The following is a 21,413-nucleotide window of genomic DNA, read 5'->3' as shown; positions in this document are numbered from 1 at the left end:
TACAAAAAAAGAGGAAACATGACCGAGTCTCAAAAACCATAAAAAAATCTGTTTCCACACTTTTAAAAAACACACACACACACACACACACACACACACACACACACACACACACACACACACACACACACACACACACACACACACACTGTATAGACATGTACAGTGTTTTAAAATGCACAAACCCAATAGATGTTTAGAACGCTAAAAAAAATGTATGCAAAAAATTTTTAATTATTAAAATTTGTTATTAATAGCAAAAATAAATGTTCAAAACTAGAATTGTAGCAAATGTTACAATAAGTCAAGAAAGCAAGTGGTTTCTTTTTTAAATATTGTTTATTTGAGCTCAGTTCACATCATGTTAGAAAAAGGATGAGTGTCAGGGCTGATGACCCACAAAGTGTAACAGAAGAACACGAATGTTCAAAGCAAACGATATTACAATGGATAATTATTTACTTAGACATTCAGGAATTCGAGAAAAGACGTTAAGGCACTTTGTGTTCGATTTCTCTTAAAATCTCCATCTACAGTCATTAAAAAAAATCTCATCAAACACACGGTCAGTGCGGAAAACATCATCGATGTTAGTGTTTGGCAACCCAGATAGGGTTTTTTATTATTATTATTATAAAAAAATCTATAGACTTTGTTTTTAGGAGGTTTTATTTATTGCTTTTAAAGTATTTGTGTCTAATACTAGTGGTAAAATGGACAAAAAAAATAAAACAAACTAAATTCATTTGTGCTGCCAGTTCTGTGTTTGTTACAGTATCAGTAGGAGAATAATGAGGAAAATAATAAGAAAAAAAATCAATGGCTCTGGTGTCCGGAGAATACTTCACGTCTTGTATAGGTACAGTCACGCAATCGTTTTGTTCAGCATAATTCATTAAAATAACACCAATATACAGGCATGATATGACCTCAGGAAAAAAAAATTACCTCAGAAATCTTCCTTTACTAAAAACACACCTCTCAAAATAAAAACGTTAGACAGAGCTTTTTGCTGGTAACAGATTGAGAAACCTGTTGGTGAACCCTTTAATCTAATGTGCATCTCATGCAAGAAAAAGGCACATTTTCATGCTGTAAAAATCTTTTTTTCTCTCTAAAGTAAAAATGACCACTTTTTAAACATAGTGCTATTCAGTTAGACAGTGCTAAACGTTAAAATGTCGTCTCTAAATATTTTAGCGTTATGATCCACAGCAAGGATCCTGTTTTCTTTTCTTTCATTTCGACAACTGATACCTGAAAATGCCCCGGGCTTTACCTGTTCCCTATCCTGTCTCACAGAGGTATCCTAGCTTCCACTAAGGCATTATACAGTTCCCCAGTTACTGCCTCGTAACGCCCTGCTCTGGAGTTCAGGAAGTAGATCCGGTCTGATGTGATGTGGGGATTAAATCCCTCCTTCTGTAACCTGGTCTTCTGGATTTTGAATGTACCTGTAGAGAGAGATGTAATAATGAAAATGGAGTGAACAAACAAGAAATAATGGATAAACATTTATGAAAAGCAAATGTTTAGTTTCCAGTGTGTGTTTAATATCAGTCAGAGGTGAAGCCAAAACTTCAATTAAATGCATTATTTGTAAAATAATTTCCAAATTTCCTTATTGTTTCCATTTTAACAATGGAAACTGCCTCAAAGCAGCTTTACAAAGATAAAGCAATAATAAAAGAATGCATAAGTTTGGTCTAGCAGATTGGTGGTGCAGGGATTTAAACCAGTGACCTGCTGAACTGAAATCCGATGCCTTAACCACTGGAGCTACCACTTCCCCTTCCTGCCTCATTTCCCTTTCCAGTAAAGAAAAATACCAAAATATAAAATCATACTGATGTTAACAATCAGATGAGTTCACATTGATAATCTATTCATCATTGTAGGGCTGCTGATATCGATTATTTAAGTAATCAAATATTCTACCGACGATCAATCGTCGGTAGAATAGCTGATACATTTTTTTATGTAAATACAAATACATACATTTAAAAAAAATCATAAATAAAAATGTATTTCAGATTACTCTTTAAAAAAAAAAAAAAAAAAAAAAAAAAATATATATATATATATATATATATATATATATATATATATATATATATATATATATATATATATTCTGTGCATCCACTGGTAACCAAGTTGTGGGCCTGAATTTTGGAGTTTGTGTATGAACGAGGTTCCTCTGCTTCATCTGTCTTGTTCTGTCTTCTCCATAGCTAATTGTTAGACAGAGTTCTCTCCAGGAATCGGAGGCTCAGTTTGATACCATGCGCTTTTATTGATTGTAGCTCATTTCATTTACAATCGGTAAAGCTTTCTGGCACCACACAGGGGGTGATGCTGCATGATTGGCTAATTAAAAATATTAAGTAGTAAATTAGCAGAAATTAAATTTTTAGTTTTTATTGTGGCGGAATCGGGCTCTTCTCTTCGCCCCTCGCTGTTTTCTCCCCGTTCCTTCATTTGTCATTCTGGAGCGTCTTCTGTGTTACCTGTCCAGAACCCCCCAGAGTTTAGCGGGTGGTGCGGGGCTTCCAGTGATCAATAAGTATCAGTTTAAAACATCTAGATACGAAAGTCCTACAAGGCCATATATTTTTTCTTTCTCGTGATCAGCACTAGTATTTTTTTGTGTATTCTGTGCATCAGGGAATGTCTAGAGGCAGCATCCACGTGCCCACTACCAGAAAGGGTTATTATTATTATCCAGGATGTGGGGATGATGCTGCCTCTAGAACATGCTTACACTGAATATAAAGTACCGATCACAAGGAATTAATGTTATGTTCTGATCGAGAAAAAAACAAGAACGAAAAAATATCATAACGCAAGGCCTCTTAAGACTTTCGTATCTACTCAATTACCAATCATTTGAAATTCACATGTTGATTGGCTCATCTGTTTTTAATTGAGCAGTGTACGCAGATCAGAGTTCGAAACTCCTACATACAACATGCGAATGTGTCAAAATGCAGTGAGCTGTGACCGGCTCTCACCTGTAGTGTCTACTTGTGGGGAGATGCGGAGAAAAACTGGCCGAGCGTATGGAGGCAACACCTTCTGGACTTCTCTGAGAAAGGATTCACAGTTAAAGTTCCCCGTGCAGTCGGCGATTGCGGCCATCCCTGCTTTTCCCTCCACACCTGTAATATGCAACATACAAATTGTGAAATCTCTCACAATTTCCCTCAGAGGTCAGTATTCATTTTAAATGTCCAACAGTTAAAATGGCTTAAAATGCTTATGTCCATTTCCAACGTTGCTGAAACAGCAGCCGACCTGGCACAGTGACTCCATACACTGCCACGTCCGTCTGGCCCAGCAGGCTGCTTAGGGTTCCTTCCACTTCAGTAGTGGAGACGTTTTCACCCTTCCAGCGAAACGTGTCCCCACCACGGTCCCGGAAGTACATGTAGCCCAGTTCATCCATCACCAAAACGTCACCTGAGGTCACAAAGATGCAGCACAATACCTATAATAATGAAGCATAGTCAGACATTCATCAGCTCCTTGCTTTGCAGTGCTCTATAGGGGAGACACTGAATAGTGGAAGATTCGATGCTTCGGTAGGAGGAGCCTGAAGTGTTATGAAATGAGGATGTGTGTTATGTGAAAAGAAAATCTTTAAATAAATATTTTTCTGTGTGTTAATAAATCCAATCCCCCATGACAGATTTAAGTTAAAATGTTCATGATCCGTGACCGACACAGGAGCATCTCGAAGGCAAGGACTTTAAATATGTAGTAATGTCAGGGAAATCATGTCTGTAAAGGTATATTCTGTTCCAATTTAATTCTGTAAATTAATTTAATTCGATTTGCCCACATGCGAAATGCAAATCCTGTGAATTCTCTTTACATTCCACCTTAAGAAGGTCACAGTGACCCACCTGACAAGTAGGCGGAGTCATTTTTCTTGAAAACATTGTAGGCGATCTTCTTCCGGGTGGCCTCCTGATTAGCGTAGCCGTCGAAGCGACGCAGGGGATCCTGCTGGTTGATTTTACCCACCAGCAGCCCGGGTTCTCCTGAGAATATTGGGTACAATCGGTTTATAGTTAGAAATAAATGCTATATTTCTAAATAGTACAACAAGCAGCATAACATGAGGTGTCCTCAACATCTATCTCTCTCCCAACATGTTTTTTTTCTGATCCATTCTTGAACTAAGGTATTTTCAGTAAATGTACAACATCATTCTGGTTATTCATTTTAGCCAGAGGGATTTTTTTTCCCCTGAACTTTATACTGACTGCACACATTAAGGTCCAAGTGTCGTTATTTATAGTTCTCAGCGTATATAGCTTTTTGTTTTTAGATAAAATAACTGTTTGTGCTATTAATGCGATTTGGATTAAACCCCAGTCATGTGAATAGTCAAATCTGCTAATACCTATGAAAATGCAATAATACATATTATTGAATTATTTTTATTTTGGGCTGTGATTTCAAATAATGAAAAGATCCCATACATATTAAAAACCTTATAATTAAAGATATGGGTTTTATATTAGTTAAGACAAAACTACGATATCTACAACAATAGTGAAAAGTTTTGAAAACAAGCGTATATACAACGTTATAGAAAAAGATGGAGACAGGACAACCTTTCATGTTCTGGGTCTGGTGCGCCCTCTATTGAGTAAAGCTTTTTATGTACGAAGATAAGTAAGCATATTGCGTAGCGGCTGGATGCACAGCTGCATTTGCAGTCTTATCATAAATCTACAGACTTGCACTTAGTCTGGTGAACTCACCTGGTTGACATGGAACACAAAGTCCATCCTTGTTTCTCACCAGCTCCATGTTCTCCTCGTTTACCTTCACTAGGCGGATGGGGTAGACGCTCGGCAAAATCATGCTGATGAAACCACACGATCCAATCTGCACATAAGAGTCGCATAGCAAATGTATGAAAATAGGGTTGCCAGGTATGAAAAAATATTCATTGTGAGATATATATATATATATATATATATATATATATATATATATATATATATATATATATATATATATATATATAAAGTAATGTGTAGAACAGGTTTAATAAGGCATTATAACACCAGTGATTGTTACGGAGCTTCTCTAGAGCCTGACCTTGCCGTTCATGTTGGCGATGCTGCAGTTACACTCTGTAGCTCCGTAGAACTCGCCGATTTGTTTAATGCCGAATCGCTGAGTAAAGGCCTCCCAGACGCTGGGGCGGAGCCCATTACCTACAGCCAGGCGCACACGGTGCCCTCGCTCGGATGAGCGCACGGGCTGAGACAAAAGGTAACGGCAGATTTCGCCGATGTACTGCACAACCTAGAGGAACATGAGGAGATCAAGCAGAGCGATCAACATCACACTGCAACACAAATCTGTGGTTTAATCAGCTAAAGTAGGAAGCAGGCAGCTCCACAAATACTGCACTAATAAATACTACTGCTACTTTTAGTAGTAATAATACTACTTCTACTTTGACTACTGCATTTACTTTTAACATTACTATTGGTAATGCTACCGTTTTTACTACTATTACTAGTGTGAGAACTTCTATTAATACTACTGCTATTAAAACTAATCCTACTTTTAATACTACTGCTATTAAAACTAATCCTACTTTTAATACTACTGCTTTTAAAACTAATCCTACTTTTAATACTACTGCTTTTAAAACTAATCCTACTATTAATACTACTGCTATTAAAACTAATCCTACTATTAATACTACTGCTATTAAAACTAATCCTACTGCTATTAAAACTAATCCTACTAATAATACTACTGCTATTTAAAACCAATCCTACTATTAATACTACTGCTTTTAAAACTAATCCTACTGTTAATACTACTGCTATTAAAACTAATCCTACTTTTAATACTACTGCTTTTAAAACTAATGCTACTTTTAATACTACTGCTATTAAAACTAATCCTACTGTTAATACTACTGCTATTAAAACTAACCCTACTTGTAATACTATGCTATTAAAACTAACCCTACTGTTAATACTACTGCTATCAAAACTAATCCTACTGTTAATACTACTGCTATTAAAACTAATCCAACTGTTAATACTACTGCTATTAAAACTAATCCTACTGCTAATACTACTGCTATTACTTCTATTAATACTATGATATTACTAATTATTAGCGGTACTGCTATTAGTTCTTCTAATTCTACTAACACTTGTTACCTTTTCTATGACTATTATGACTATTCTTACTAATTATACTAATGCTCTTGCTTCACTAACTGCGAGTTTGTATTACTACTATTACAAGTACTAATGTTAGTACTATTTCTTATACCATTACTAATGCTTTTGCTTCACTTATTGCTTTAATTAGTACTTTTAATAGTTTTACTACTACTACTGCTACACTATTATTAATGTTCTTGCTACATTCAGTACTACAGTTAGTACTATCACTATGACTACTATCAATACTACTAATGTTGCTACTACTTATACTATTAAGAAATGCCCTTGCTTCACTATGCGCTAATTAGTATTACTGCTATTACTTTTAGATGTACTCTGGTTACTACATATTCTTTTACTAATGCACAGTTAGGACTATGACCACTATTATACATTTTTATTTGTCACATACACATTCATAAAGCAATATAATATACAATTAAAAAAAAGAGTAAAGTAATGTAAAAATAAATAAAACAAGTATTAAAATATAATCTGACTATAAGCATAAGTATGAATAATATACACACACACACACACACACACACTCTAGTAATAGTATTAATAATTATACTAGTACTACTATAGCATTTGCTACACTAGTCAGTTAGCTACTACTTTCACTAGTATCAGATCACTTACTATTAACGTTACTACTACAGATCAAACAGAGTGTAAAACAAGCAAAGAATATGTGTGAGGACTCGATCAAAATAATCCGGTTGTTCTTTTTTTTTTAGGTTTCTAAAGTAATTTAATGCTAAGGTTAGGAATCCACACTCCAGGATTTCACAGTGAAATGCAGACTGTAATTTTAACAGTTACCAGGCCTAAACCTTGAGGAACTCCTCATTACAGTAAATTACAACTGTCAATAGACACAAAAGTGAAATGGTAGCTCAGTGGTTAGTGTTTGACTTCTGATCAGAAAGCTGTGAGTTCAAATTCCTTCACCTAGCTACTACTGCTGGGCCCTTGACCATGGCCCCTAACCCTCAACCGGTCTTGGTCAACTGTACCGGCTCGCTAAACTACACTCTCTAAAGTCGATTTGGAGCAATTTTTCACTTTATAAATGACTTTTCAAGGGGGTCGCAAAATGATTGTGCATTATGCACAGTCTTTATGTGACGTGTTTCTGGAGAAGAAAGTACTGATTCAGTGAAAAGCAATCTTCAGGCAGCTAGCTAGCTTGTTATTTCTGAATGAAACCACTGACTAAAAATTAGCTTATGAGCTACTTTATTCAAGTCTGATGTGAAGGCTGCTTTCGGCACTATGCCCCTGACTCTGAGAGAAAGCTTGCATTGCTAAATCTGAACATTTTAATAATATCGTGATCAAATCAGTGACTTACAGTGCAGTTGTATTTAATGCAGTCTTCCCAGAAGCGGCTAGCTGAGAACTTCTTCTTCACCACCACCGTCAGTCCGTTGATTAAACACTGGCCAACGCCAATTATATTACCTAGAAAATAAATAAATAAATGAATAAAAGTTTTGATAAAGATAATCCTTGATTTTATTTTTTATCTCTGTTCCCCCCCCAAATTTTTCAATTCTACAAATCTTTTGTAAATTATACAATCTACATAAATCTTAGTCTGGTTAAATGTAATTATAGCACATTAAAATTAAACAAGTTAAATGTATTTAATAAAAACACAATTTTTTACAATAACAATTTAATAGGTTATTCTTTTGCAATATTCTTTTTCCATTGTATAAATACAGTGTCTGCCAAAAGCATGGAAACATCTGGTCATTCATGCCTTTTGAGACGCAATCATGTATGTTCCTTTTGTTTCTATTTAACAAACTTGATAAAAAGACAAAAACAGACAAGAATTGGACAGTGAATGACTGTAAGAAAGTTATGTGGACAGATGAGTCCATATGTAACAGTGTCTCTAACAGAAGAACTTGTGTAAGATGGAGAACAGGAGAGAAGATGTTATCAGACTGCCTCGCCACCACAATCAAACATGGAGGTGGAAGCTTAATAATTGGGGGCTGTTTTGGAGCAGGGAAGGTTGGAGACTTATTCAAAGTGAAAAGAAAACTGAACCAACATGGCTCCCCCTCCAATATTCTGTCTGGACTCTGGCTCATTTTTCCAACAAGACAATGAGCCGAAGCGTCCCAGCATTATTTAGAGAGCAAACAGTGGTCTGGAGTGATATCTATAATGGAACACCCTGCCTAGTCACCGCACCTTAATCCCATTGAACTGCTCTGGGATGAACTGGATCATAAAAAATAAATCTCCAACTAGTGAAAAACAACTTTGCCAAGTTTTACAAGAGGCACGGCGAAGTGTTTGAGCTAAATGTTAGGAGAAACAAACTGACTGAATGCCGAGAGCCCGTGCAGCTCTTATTCATTCTGAGGGAGGATTTTTCAATAAAAAAAAAATTTGAAACATCTGGACATATTTGTTTGGTCAATATTAAATTGTTGCATATTTATACCTTAAACATTACCTAGCTGGTTGCATACAAACAAAAGGCACATGCATGTGTCTCTCAAAAACCATAAAATACTATGTTTTCTTACTTTTGACAGGTGCTGTAACTTGTAATATCAAGTTCATTTATAATTTAACATCATTTGAAATGTTTAGTTTAATATTACAAATAACAGTTTAGTATACAATTTTAAATACGGGTAATTGTACTAGTTTTTAATGTAAATCAATTATTTATATTCTTTAATGTAAAATATATATTTATATTCTTTAATGTAAAAAATAAATAAATAAATAAATAAAATAAAAATAAAAAAAAAAAGTGTGAAAAACCAAACCAAACTTGTGAAAGTGCAGTGTGAATCCTGTGTTATGATTCAAAGTGAAACCTTACTGACTGGACATTTACTGTGCGGCGGCTTCAGGGTTTAATCCTGAATAACTGACAGAACAATGAACAGATGGTGTAATGCACGAACACTCCTCTGTCGAATAAATTAAACTGTGTACTGTTGAATTACACTGGCACACCCTGCAGCTCTTTTCTATTTATAGATAAACAACTTGTATTAAAAATGAATCTTTCATAACATTTCACTCGGTTCTCCGATGTTAAACATTTTACAGACCTCCAGAGTCTAAATCTTATTATGTAATGCTTTGTTTGTTCATTTATTGTTTCTGGTGATTTTTTCCTGTTTACCTGCTGAATGATAGAGAGGTAAGCAGTCGTACACGATGTCGTCTGGCCTCATGCCGAAAGCATAATACCCAAAAGCAGCCATTCTAAAATACCTTCAAAAGTAGGGAAAAACACACACACACACACACACACACACACACACACACACACACACACACACACACACACACACACACAGACACAGACACAGACACAGACACAGACACAGACACAGACACCATGTACAACATTTATAAACTTTAAATAACTCAAGAAACACAAACTCAGGCATGTCTGAATTTTAAAGGGCGTATGTGGAACACGTACCGACTGTGCACAATTATAGCAGCTTTGGGAAGTCCGGTTGTACCGGAGGTATAAATGTAGAACAAACGATCTGTAGACAAAAAAAAACAAACAAACAAACAAAAAAAACCCAGCATGAGTATGAGGGGCCTTGTGCACTGATGATCCCATGTAATGTCCCAATTGTACACAACAGTATAGGTTGTCTTTAGATGCTATAGTAATATATACATATACACATTTAATTAAAAAAATAAATAGATTCTAAAAAACATCCCAGGAGGACTGAAAACACTTTCTTATCCTGCAGTCTTGGGAACTTTTTTAAATAGAGCTCAATGCCTTTGGAAAGAACAGAGGGGCCTCATGGACCAACGCCAACCGTGTACGTGAACGAGACTAATGAGGAGAGGTTTGGTTTGTGGTGATCAGTACACTTTAAATCTGAGATATTGTTTTTTCCTTGTATATAGAATTTCCCTGTGGTCTAAAACTAATGTTCAAGGAAAACATGTAACCTACATAAGTTTAAGGACCAAAAAACGATTTTTTTTAGTGCAAGTTTGATCATCTAAAAGCACACATTCAGCTGTTTGTAGAGCTTTGCTGATTTCTTACTGAAAGGACATGGATTCTTATTGCAGTACTGTAAGTACTGTACTTTAGACTTCAGACAACAAGTTTTCGATAACTGGAAACAAAATATGCAATTTTTTATATTACAATAATCATAATTGTAATATTTAGAAATCCTATACTCCGGTTCCGCAAATTTAATTTTTTTTGGGGGAGGCTTTAAGTTTCTGAGAATGGTTTAAAATTAGCATCCAAAATATTATTTATCACCAAATCATAGGATCATAAAAATCTTATTTTGTATTATATTAGTATTTCATTATATATATATATATATATATATATATATATATATATATATATATATATATATATATATATATATATATATATATATATTATACCTAAAGTTCAGCTAATCATTTGTCCTCATCATGACTTCGAAACTACAATTGTGGCAATAGTGAAAAATGCTTTTATACACAGTGTCAATTCAGACAAACTGCTAAAATTCACTTCGCTGCTGCGACTTTTATAAACACTTGGAGCGAAGCTGTGACGGCGTTACGAGCTGCTCACCGCTGAAGCCCTTAGATGGGGTGCAGGAAGGAGGGTGACGTGGTGCAGACGCCAGCAGCGGGTCGAAAGGCTGAGCTTTGAGTGAGGCCATGTGATCAGGACTCAGCTCTCCGGTGCAGAAGAGAGCCATCGAGTCACTCAGAGAGGATCTCACCTCCGACACGGCTACAGAGAGACACGGAAGAACAGATGATTAAAAACTGAAGAGGGAAACAGACGTGATTGCACACATTATATACATTCAAATCCCAAATAATTCTCATTGTATAAATATTAAATGTTAATTCAACGTTTGAGGAATGAGTCTCAGAACTTTTTCAATCTATACCGTAGCCACATAGCAAGCAGAGGATTTATTTTGTATTAATAACTTCCAGATAACTTTTGATTGCATTTTAAATGCAACTATAAATGGATAAAAAAACCCCGATATCATTATTTGACTGACTCATATATATATATATATATATATATATATATATATATATATATATATATATATATATATATATATATATATATATATATATATATATATAAAGACATTCAGTATTCAGTGAAGTTATAAGAGATTAATCAATAGGAAAGCAAATGATATAAATAAATATTACCATTTACATAAATCAGAAAGTAGGCCAAGAATACTTCATAATTAAATACCAGATTTTGAAGTTTATTTCCCTGAAGAAAGCAAAACCAAATTCTTTTATATCACTATTAAAATCAGAATACGTTTGTTCATCCCCCAGGGAAATTGTTGGCTTGCAGTTGCTCACAGTAAAATTAATTAAATATTGAAGTAAATTTAAATACAAAAAAGGTTATATATTAAAGTATAAATGCTGTACCATCAATGAATTACCAATCTTATTTCAATATACATAAACGTGTAGCAGCTGTGAAGCACATGGTAGAAAAATCAGACTAATCTATAGCACACCTTACCATCAGCAAGCTCCGCCCCAAAAACGAGCGCCCGTGATCTCGACACGCCCAGGCAGTGCATTAGAGAGTCTCGCCTCAGGTTAAAGTTGATGAGCGCCGCCTCGATGCCGATTTTAGCCAGGCCGAGCCACAGAGCCACCTGCAGAGGCCTGCTTTCCATCAGCAGAGCCACCACATCCCCCGAGCCCCAGCCCTGACCCAGAGCCCACTGAGCCACGCCGTTGCTCAGCTGGTCCAGCTCGGAGAAGGTCCACGTCTCTCCGGTGGCCTCGTACACCAGGGCGGGTTTGTCCGGGTGCCGTGCAACAGTCTGGGTGAAGATGGAGGGAATGGTGCTGCCATTATGCATGTGACGCCACAGCACCAGCTTCACCCTCAGGAGCACCAGGACACCACTGGAGTGGGAAGATAAAGACGAGACGTTGATGTGAAATAAAAAGCGGCGAACATCTCAAGAGAAGAAGTCAGCTAATGAGAAGGCAACGAGCAAAAACATGGATTTATTTTTACACTTTGAAGAAATGTCCCACCTTAAATAAACTTAATTTTTTTTATTGTATTTATTAAAACAAAACTTGTCTGAAAGGATTTTGTGCTTTAAAAATGACTCATGTGACACCTACAGTGTAACATTCATACCTAGTAACAGGTAACCACCCTATACACACTACAGAAACAAATGTATTGGGACACGTGACCTTCCCAATCATATATGTGCTTCTTTCTTAAACTGTTGGAGGCACACAGACGTCTTTGAAAGATGTCTTTGAAAGCTGCAGCATGAAATTTTCCCTTAACTTGAACTAGGAGACCCAAACTTGTTCCAGTATGACGATGCTCATGTGCACAAAGCTCTAGCTCCATGAAAATCATCTTTACATAGATTGAAGTGGAAGATCTCCTGCCATAGAGCTCCGACTCAACCCTATTGTACACCTTTGAGATGAATTTAAGATGATTTTATCACACTGACTGAACCCGAGGGCTCCTCACCTCAACTACATCAACACTCGTCTTAATTAACACAATTGTGGTTGAAAGAAGCTTGCACAAATCTCCACAAAACATCGAGTGGAACATCTTCCCAGAAGAATGGAAGTTATTATAATAGCAAATGAGGATTAGATGTGTAATGGGATGTTTTGAAAAGAAGCACATACCAATCTTTTGGTCAGGTGTCCACAAACTTTTGTCCATATTGTGTATATCACCAGATTAAAAAAAGGTATTAGTAATGAGGAGGTTGGTTATTTTTACTGCATGAATTTGCCTTCAAGCATCAAATCCATTTAAAAGTAGGACGGCTCATCTGCTGAACATCTCCCAAATACTTCTGGGACACGCATGTCATGTCTTTACACCTTCATAAAAGGGAAATAAATGTGCCATGATCTTATTATAGATATTAGTGTAATCACAAGGCAGGGATTTAATCTCAGCGTTAAGACTCGGGGGTTCAAGGTCGGGGGTTCAAGCCCCGGTATTGCCAAGCTGCTACTCTTCGGGCCCCTGAGCAAGGCCCTTGACCGCTCCAGGGCTGATGTATCATGGCTGACCCTGTGCTTTGACCCCAGCTTCCTAACATTGTTGGGACACGCAAAATAAAGTATTTCACTGTGCTGTAAAAGTATGTGTCAAGTAAAAAGCACCTTTTTCCCCCACTTTTCATTCATAAATGATAAAGAATTTATTAATTATGTACAGTTGAAGCAAAACAACCTGTGATGCTGCTGCTGTCTCCAAGCAGACAGACCGAGATCAACTGACAGCGGCAAGGAAAAACTTCCCGAGATGGTATGAGGAAGAAACCTTGAGAGGAACCAGACTCACAAGAGAACCTCGACATCATTCGGGTGACACCGTCCATTCATGTGGAATCTCACCTGACTAAAGAAGGGCATGGAGGAAGTGACGGCACCAGGGTTCAAATCTGACCGGCTAAACGTAAACGCAAATCCGAACAGATTTCAAGTGTTTAGTAGGTTTTATATACAGTGAGAAAAATAAGTATTTGAACACCCTGCTATTTTGCAAGTTCTCCCACTTAGAAATCATGGAGGGGTCTGAAATTGTCATCGTAGGTGCATGTCCACTGTGAGAGACATAATCTAAAAAAAAAATCCAGAAATCACAATGTATAATTTTTTAACTGTTTATTTGTATGATACAGCTGCAAATAAGTATTTGAACACCTGAGAAAGTCAATGTTAATATTTGGTACAGTAGCCTTTGTTTGCAATTACAGAGGTCAAAGGTTTCCTGTAGTTTTTCACCAGGTTTGCACACACTGCAGGAGGGATTTTGGCCCACTCCTCCACACAGATCTTCTCTAGATCAGTCAGGTTTCTGGCCTGTCGCTGAGAAACACGGAGTTTGAGCTCCCTCCAAAGATTCTCTATTGGGTTTAGGTCTGGAGACTGGCTAGGCCACGCCAGAACCTTGATATGCTTCTTACAGAGCCACTCCTTAGTTATCCTGGCTGTGTGCTTCAGGTCATTGTCATGTTGGAAGACCCAGCCTCGACCCATCTTCAATGCTCTAACTAAGGGAAGGACTTTGTTCCCCAAAATCTCGCAATACATGGCACAATACACATCCTCTCCTTAATAGAGTGCAGTCGCCCTGTCCCATGTGCAGAAAAACACCCCCAAAGCATGATGCTACCACCCCCATGCTTTACAGTAGGGATGGTGTTCTTGGGATGGTACTCATCATTCTTCTTCCTCCAAACACGTTTAGTGGAATTATGACCCAAAAGTTCTATTTAGGTCTCATCTGACCACATGACTTTCTCCCATGACTCCTCTGGATCATCCAAATGGTCATTGGCAAACTTATGACGTGCCTGGACATGTGCTGGTTTAAGCAGGGGAACCTTCCGTGCCATGCATGATTTCAAACCATGACGTCTTAGTGCATTACCAACAGTAACCTTGGAAACGGTGGTCCCAGCTCTTTTTAGGTCATTGACCAGCTCCTCCCGTGTAGTTCTGGGCTGATTTCTCACCTTCCGTAGGCTCATTGAGACCCCACGAGGTGAGATCTTGCATGGAGCCCCAGTCCGAGGGAGATTGACAGTCATGTTTAGCTTCTTCCATTTTCTAATGATTGCTCCAACAGTGGACCTTTTTTCACCAAGCTGCTTGGCATTTTCCCCGTAGCCCTTTCCAGCCTTGTGGAGGTGTACAATTTTGTCTCTAGTGTCTTTGGACAGCTCTTTGGTCTTGGCCATGTTAGTAGTTGGATTCTTACTGATTGTATGGGGTGGACAGGTGTCTTTATGCAGCTAACAGGTGCATCTATTTAAAGATAATAAATGTAGTGGAGGTGGACATTTTAAAGGCAGACTAACAGGTCTTTGAGGGTCAGAATTCTAGCTGATAGACAGGTGTTTAAATACTTATTTGCAGCTGTATCATACAAATAAATAGTTTAAAAATCATATATTGTGATTTCTGGATTATTTTTTTTTTTATTATGTCCCTCACAGTGGACATGCACCTACGATGACAATTTCAGACCCTCCATGATTTATAAGTGGGAGAACTTGCAAAATAGCAGGGTGTACAAATACTTATTTTCCTTACTGTATATATAAAAGCAGTAAAATATAAGCTATTTGGCTCAATTTTTGTTTTCATTCAGATCATTTACCACTCTGTTGAGGCGCAACAGCAAAACACACACACACACACACACACCATCCTGTGCACGGCTTGTCAAACAAAGGCGAGTTAATAAAGACCACAATGAACGCAGCAGAGTGTAACAGCATAAGCGAGATTATCATAAGTGGATCTGAAAGAAATGAAATGATCTAAAAAGATATATTCTCCAGCACAATGTGAAAGAAACAAATACCACATGAGGGTGTTAGGACATGAGACGTCTATATTTATTAAATCTATTTAATCTATTGAGGCGCATGCAGCGAATATAATGAGTACATCACAGAGGAACTAATGAGTGAGAAGGTAATAATCACACCCCCTCTGCTGAATTAAAAATGAGAATTATATTAGTGTTATTGCAGGGTTTTGCAGGGTGGCGGAGGCTCAGTCATAAAGGCTGTAGTTTAATCATTGTAAAATCCTGTTGGGCCCTCGAGCAAGGCCCTTAACTCTGATCCTAGGGCTGTTGTATCCTGACTGACCCTGCACTCTGTCTTCGAAGTGAGATTTGTGAAGGAAAAAAAATTCTCCGTCACAAATTAACAAGGTGATATCAAAACGTTTCAAAACTAGTTTCCTTAGACGCCAACAGATGGCAGTACAAGGCTGCTCGCGCAGTCACAGGGAGCACCGACCTTCATAAGTCAGTGTACAGCTGTGCAACTGGTGCTATTTTGACCATGTGCGTTACCACGTCTGCTATTCTGACCACGAAACCTGTTTCTCGCCGGAAACAAAGCGATCTCACTTCAATCACCCACCAACACGCCAGATTTGGGTCCTTTGGACATCAACCTCTTCCTGAAGATGAAGATCCGGCTCAAAGGTCGCCGTTTTTACAACATTGCGGAGATCCAGCGCGAATAGCATAAGGTGCTTTCTTGTAAAGAGTTAGTCTTAAAACTTTGATACCACCTCGTATATGTAAAATGTTTTTTCTCTACTGTCTCAATACTGGATTTTGATTGGCTAGAAGGTGTGTGTTCAACCCTAATATGATTTTAATGCAACAATACGATATTGTGATCTACTCATGTATTACAGCTGTATCACTGAGGATATCATTTTCATCCCATCGCCCACCACAGGGCAAAAAAGGGCTTTATATTATATTTTTAATAAAACTGTACAGTGATGCTGCAGATAATCTCTCTGAAGAAGACTTCAAAACTTATTTAAGGGACAACATTGAGGAATGCAAGTCGGGACATGAATGTTCAGCATGCCAGCTACAGCACACAGCAAACACACACACAAACATTACATGATGGACATGACTGTACATGCAGTACAAGTTAATAAATGCCACATGTAAATCTGGAGGAGAAAAACACTATATAGTCAAAGGTATTTGGACACCCATGTGGTTCTTTTCTCAAACTGTTGCTGCAAATTTCAAGGCACAATTGTATAGAATGTCTTTGGATGTGGTAGCATGAAGTATTTTGTTCACATGAACTAGTGAAAGATCTTGAGTTGCCTCATATAGGGCTCTGACCTAAACAAAACTGAACATGGGATTAATTTGAATGGAAAGTACACTCCAAATTCTAGTGAATAATCTCACACAAATCTCCACAAAATCTAGTTGACCATCTGCCCAGAAGAGTGGAGATTATTATAACAGTAAACAGGGACTAAATGTGGAATGGAATGTTCAGAAAGTACATACCAATCTTATGGTGAGGTGTCCAAAAACTTGTCCATATTTTGTATTACTACATGGGTTAATCTTTAGATAAATAATTCAGGAGGGGGGTGGAATGCTAAAGACCTGTTTTTCCCAATTATAAACCACCGATCACCACTGTATACCACAATAAAAGAATCACCAATCAAGAAAATATGATCACATAACCCCAATCTTATCGTCCCTACATTGGCTTCTGGTTAAGTTTCGAATAGACTACAAACTATTACTTCTCACTTATAAAGCACTAAATGGATTTGCTCCCATGTATCTCTCCAGTCTTCTAACACGCTTCAATCCGTCACGCTCCCTGAGATCTCAAAACTCTGGGCTTCTAGTAGTTCCTAGAATAGCAAAGTCCACTAAAGGTGGTAGAGCATTTTCACATTTAGCTCCTAAACTCTGGAATAGTCTTCCTGACAGTGTTCGGTGCTCAGAAACACTCACCCAGTTTAAGTGCAGATTAAAAACATATCTTTTTAGCAAAGCCTACACATAACATACGTCTCACATCATAAACTCGGCTCCAGAACATCTGATCACATGCACATTATCAACTTGTGCTGTTAATATCATGAACAGCAGCTACGCCAATTCCTCTCCACTGCTTCTCTTTCTCTCCCCATCCTAAGGTTTGGCCAGCTCCAGTCACGTCCCACCTCATGAAGATTATGGACTTCAAAGAAGTAGATGCCAAACTCGCAAACATCCTGAACCATCTAGAGACGTACCAGTGCCAATTGGATCCCACTGCATGTGTGGAGTTTGACATTGGACTTCCTGAAGTTTTTAAAGGCTCTGGCATGGAGAAGCTGATGCTGGATCTGTGATGATCACAAATGTTAAGCTCAGTAGCTCCTACTTTTATACCAAAGACTGTAGAAAGAACATTTACTTATAATCTTATACTCCAGTACTCATGTTAGTTCTCACTCTCCAGTGTTCTGTATTGTTAAAAGATTTATGATTAAACTCTTGATGTCACCCAAACTCTTGATGAACCAGACCTTTTGAGTCTGGTTCCTCTCAAGGTTTCTTCCTCATTACATCTAAGGGAGTTTTTCCTTGCCACAGTCGCCATGGTCGCTCATTAGGGATAAATGCACACCATTCATCTTGACTGTTGATTTCTGTAAAGCTGCTTTGAGACAATGTCTGTTGTAAAAAGTGCTATACAAATAAACTTGACTTGACCACTGTTTCACCACAATAAAGAACCACCGATCACCACTGTTTCTTCACAATAAATAACCACCGATCACCACTGTTTCTCCACAATAAAGAACCACCAATCACCACTGTTTCTCCACAATAAAGAAGCACTAATCACCACAATAAAGAGCCACTGATCACCACTGTTTTACCACAATAAAGAACCACCGATCACCACTGTTTCTTCACAATAAATAACCACCGATCACCACTGTTTCTCCACAATAAAGAAGCACCAATCACCACTGTTTCTCCACAATAAAGAAGCACTAATCACCACAATAAAGAACCACCGATCACCACTGTTTCTCCACAATAAAGAAGCACCAATCACCACTGTTTCTCCACAATGAAGAACCACTGATCACCACAATAAAGAACCACCGATCACCACTGTTTTACCACAATGAAGAACCACCGATCACCACTGTTTCACCACAATAAATAACCACCAATCACCACTGTTTCACCACAATAAAGAACCACCAATCACCACTGTTTCACCACAATAAAGAACCACCAATCACCACTGTTTCACCACAATAAAGAACCACCAATCACCACTGTTTCTCCACAACAAAGAACCACTGATCTCCACAATAAAGAACCACCGATCACCACTGTTTTACCACAATAAAGAACCACCGATCACCACTGTTTCTCCACAATAAAGAACCACCGATCACCACTGTTTCTCCACAATAAAGAACCACCGATCACCACTGTTTCTCCACAATAAAGAACCACCGATCACCACTGTTTCTCCACAATAAAGAATCACTGATCACCACAACAAAGAATCACTGATCACCACTGTTTCTCCACAATAATCACTGATCACCACAACAAAGAATCACTGATCACCACTGTTTCTTCAAAATAAAGAACCACCGATCACCACTGCTTCACCACAATAAAGAACCACCAATCACATGTTTAATTAAAGTGACTAAAACAACCACTTCTATTAGTTCCCTCCAACCAACCACTCACCAGTTTTTCCAACAAGTTGATGGTAAACATCTAATTACTATTGATGGTTCTCAACAACTATAAACTGACCACCCCAGTCTGTTCCCAATGTAACCACTGCTTCCAACAACTAACCACTGATTAACCACCAATCAACACTTTCACTAAAAAAACACACTTTTATTTATTCCCAGCAACCCATCATCAATCACCAGTTTTACAACAACTAATCGCTGATCATAAGTCTGTTCCCAATAATCAACCATCATTGTACTCAACATCTAACCACCACTCATGACCCAGTTTGTGTTTCATTAAACTGTTACTGCTTTATTTACTTAATAAATTCATTAAATAAACAAACACCCCACTCATACCACAGTTCATCTCAGCCTGACCAAAGTCTTTTTTCCAGCCTGAAGTAAACAACTCATTACCGTATGATTAATTTGATCTTTAAAAATTACAATAATTTAATTATCAAAATAATCATGACGATCAAACAATATTGCAGTTATGACGTCATCCGGTGAGCTATGATTACTTTTCTTGTAGGTTTGAGTTTCCCCCTGAAAAACATTTACAGCTCGGGGTTTGTTTAGTTGGTTGGTCGGTCGGTTGTTTTTCAGAAGTAAAGGCGTGAACGGTGGCGTGAACTTGAGTCCCACGTGCGCGTGAAGACGCGTCGGTGCGCGTGCGGCGCAGGTACTCACTGGAGGTCTCTCCTGGCGGTGCGCGCGGCCACGTACAGGTATCTCCAGCCCCCGGTGCCCAGGTACAGGCCGAGTCCGGCGGCCACGCTCCAGGACCAGGGCGCGCCTAACAGCCGGAGCAGGCCGAGAGAGCCGAGAGACACGACATAGCGCATCCTAACCAACACGAGCACGGGTAAACGCACTCGGACCGCTCTCTCCGAATGGCGACGTACACGTGAAGAGACGCGACAACACGTGAATAAAAGTCCCCAAAGAGGGAGGAGGAAGAGGTGGAGTAGTAGGAGGAAGAGGAGGAGGACAAGCGCCACTAAAAGCACCAGGATAGTGAGGACGTGCAGTCTAGAAGCCTCCAGCAGTGACAGTCACTGGAGGTGGGCATGGAATGACCTTGCTGATGTTCCAACCTCACTGAAGTCGGCCGCAACTATGTGCACAATTAAATAACAAAGAAATAATAAGTAATTTATTCAGCACAAAAGCACATTATGACCACTTTAACTCTTATCGTGCTCATACACGACGTACACAAACGTGTTATTACACTTCAATATACTAATCACTGTCAAGAATATGTTTTGGTATAATTGAACGCCGGGTGTAGGTCCTGAACGCTTTTCGAGGACTTGTGCACTACTTAGGGTAGGAATGAATACGCGGTTGCGCCCTACGTAGGCGGAAATGGGATTGGACAAGCAGGGGTTTCAAAATGGCCGAAGTGGAATCATGTTTTCAAATTAAAGGTCATATAAATATGTAGAAAAAATCCCCAAAATTATTAGCTTAAGCCTTTAATTGTTCATGTAAAAGACTTTTTGGGTGTAATTGTGTGTGATAGCTCAAGAGGGGGCGGTGTTCATTTTATAGGTGGTATAGTTTTCTTTTTTTCTCTCAGGACTTATAGAAAAGAAAGATATATTATTGCACCTGCGCACAGTGATGCTGTTCTGTTCTGGAAGCACAATAAAAAGTCGGACTGGTTGTTTCACAGAATCCTGCTTCCGTTTCTGTTATTTTCCTAGTGAAAAGTATTTTTAGGCGAACTTGCCCCTTTTCAAAACGCTCGGTTACATTCACATATTTATTTGATATTAAACAAGACATCATAGACAATATGCGTAGTGGTTTTAGACAGTTTGATTTTTTTTTTTAACGTGACATGTACATTACAGCACCCCTGGGGATAAACCACCAAGCGCAGGGTTAACCCGGATCCAGCACCCTTTGAGATAAACCACCAAGTGTTAAGGACCTTGCTCAAAGGCCCAAAAGTGGCAGCTTGGTGATGCTTGGGCTTGAAACCCCAGGTAGTAACCCAGATCCTTCACCACTGAGCTACCACTTTCCAGCTAAAGGGTTACGAGAAATCTGACTCGTAAAACTACG

At 38.3% G+C, this 21,413-nt stretch overlaps 1 protein-coding gene across 1 annotated transcript; it reads right to left on the bottom strand.

Moving 5' to 3' along the window:
* Window positions 1-320: 320 nt before the first annotated feature.
* Window positions 321-20,676, bottom strand: slc27a1a (solute carrier family 27 member 1a). The gene is made up of 12 exons (XM_083524449.1): window positions 20,028-20,676; window positions 11,770-12,164; window positions 10,825-10,989; window positions 9,691-9,760; window positions 9,385-9,476; window positions 7,573-7,682; window positions 5,119-5,328; window positions 4,776-4,902; window positions 3,909-4,046; window positions 3,298-3,462; window positions 3,015-3,161; window positions 321-1,454 (listed from the first exon to the last, which is right to left on the bottom strand). Exons 1-12 carry the CDS (start codon window positions 20,180-20,182, stop codon window positions 1,297-1,299), a joined length of 1,932 nt encoding a protein of 643 aa, XP_083380575.1. The 5' UTR covers window positions 20,183-20,676; the 3' UTR covers window positions 321-1,296.
* Between the last annotated feature and the right edge of the window lie 737 nt (window positions 20,677-21,413).

The sequence above is a fragment of the Silurus aristotelis genome, assembly GCF_946808225.1.
Source record: "Silurus aristotelis genome assembly, chromosome: 21".
NCBI lineage: Eukaryota > Metazoa > Chordata > Actinopteri > Siluriformes > Siluridae > Silurus > Silurus aristotelis.
This window is presented reverse-complemented; position numbering and strand designations above follow the sequence as displayed.

What these genes read in the sequence shown, in the direction of transcription:
- slc27a1a (XM_083524449.1), bottom strand. Translation starts at nt 20,182, where the DNA reads ATGCGCTATGTCGTGTCTCTCGGCTCTCTCGGCCTGCTCCGGCTGTTA. An exon ending in GCATTAAATACAACTGCACT is followed by an intron (nt 5,329 to 7,572) that starts GTAAGTCACTGA and finishes ATGTTCCTCTAG; the next exon opens with GTTGTGCAGTACATCGGCGA. An exon ending in CCCACAAGTAGACACTACAG is followed by an intron (nt 1,455 to 3,014) that starts GTGAGAGCCGGT and finishes CTCTCTCTACAG; the next exon opens with GTACATTCAAAATCCAGAAG.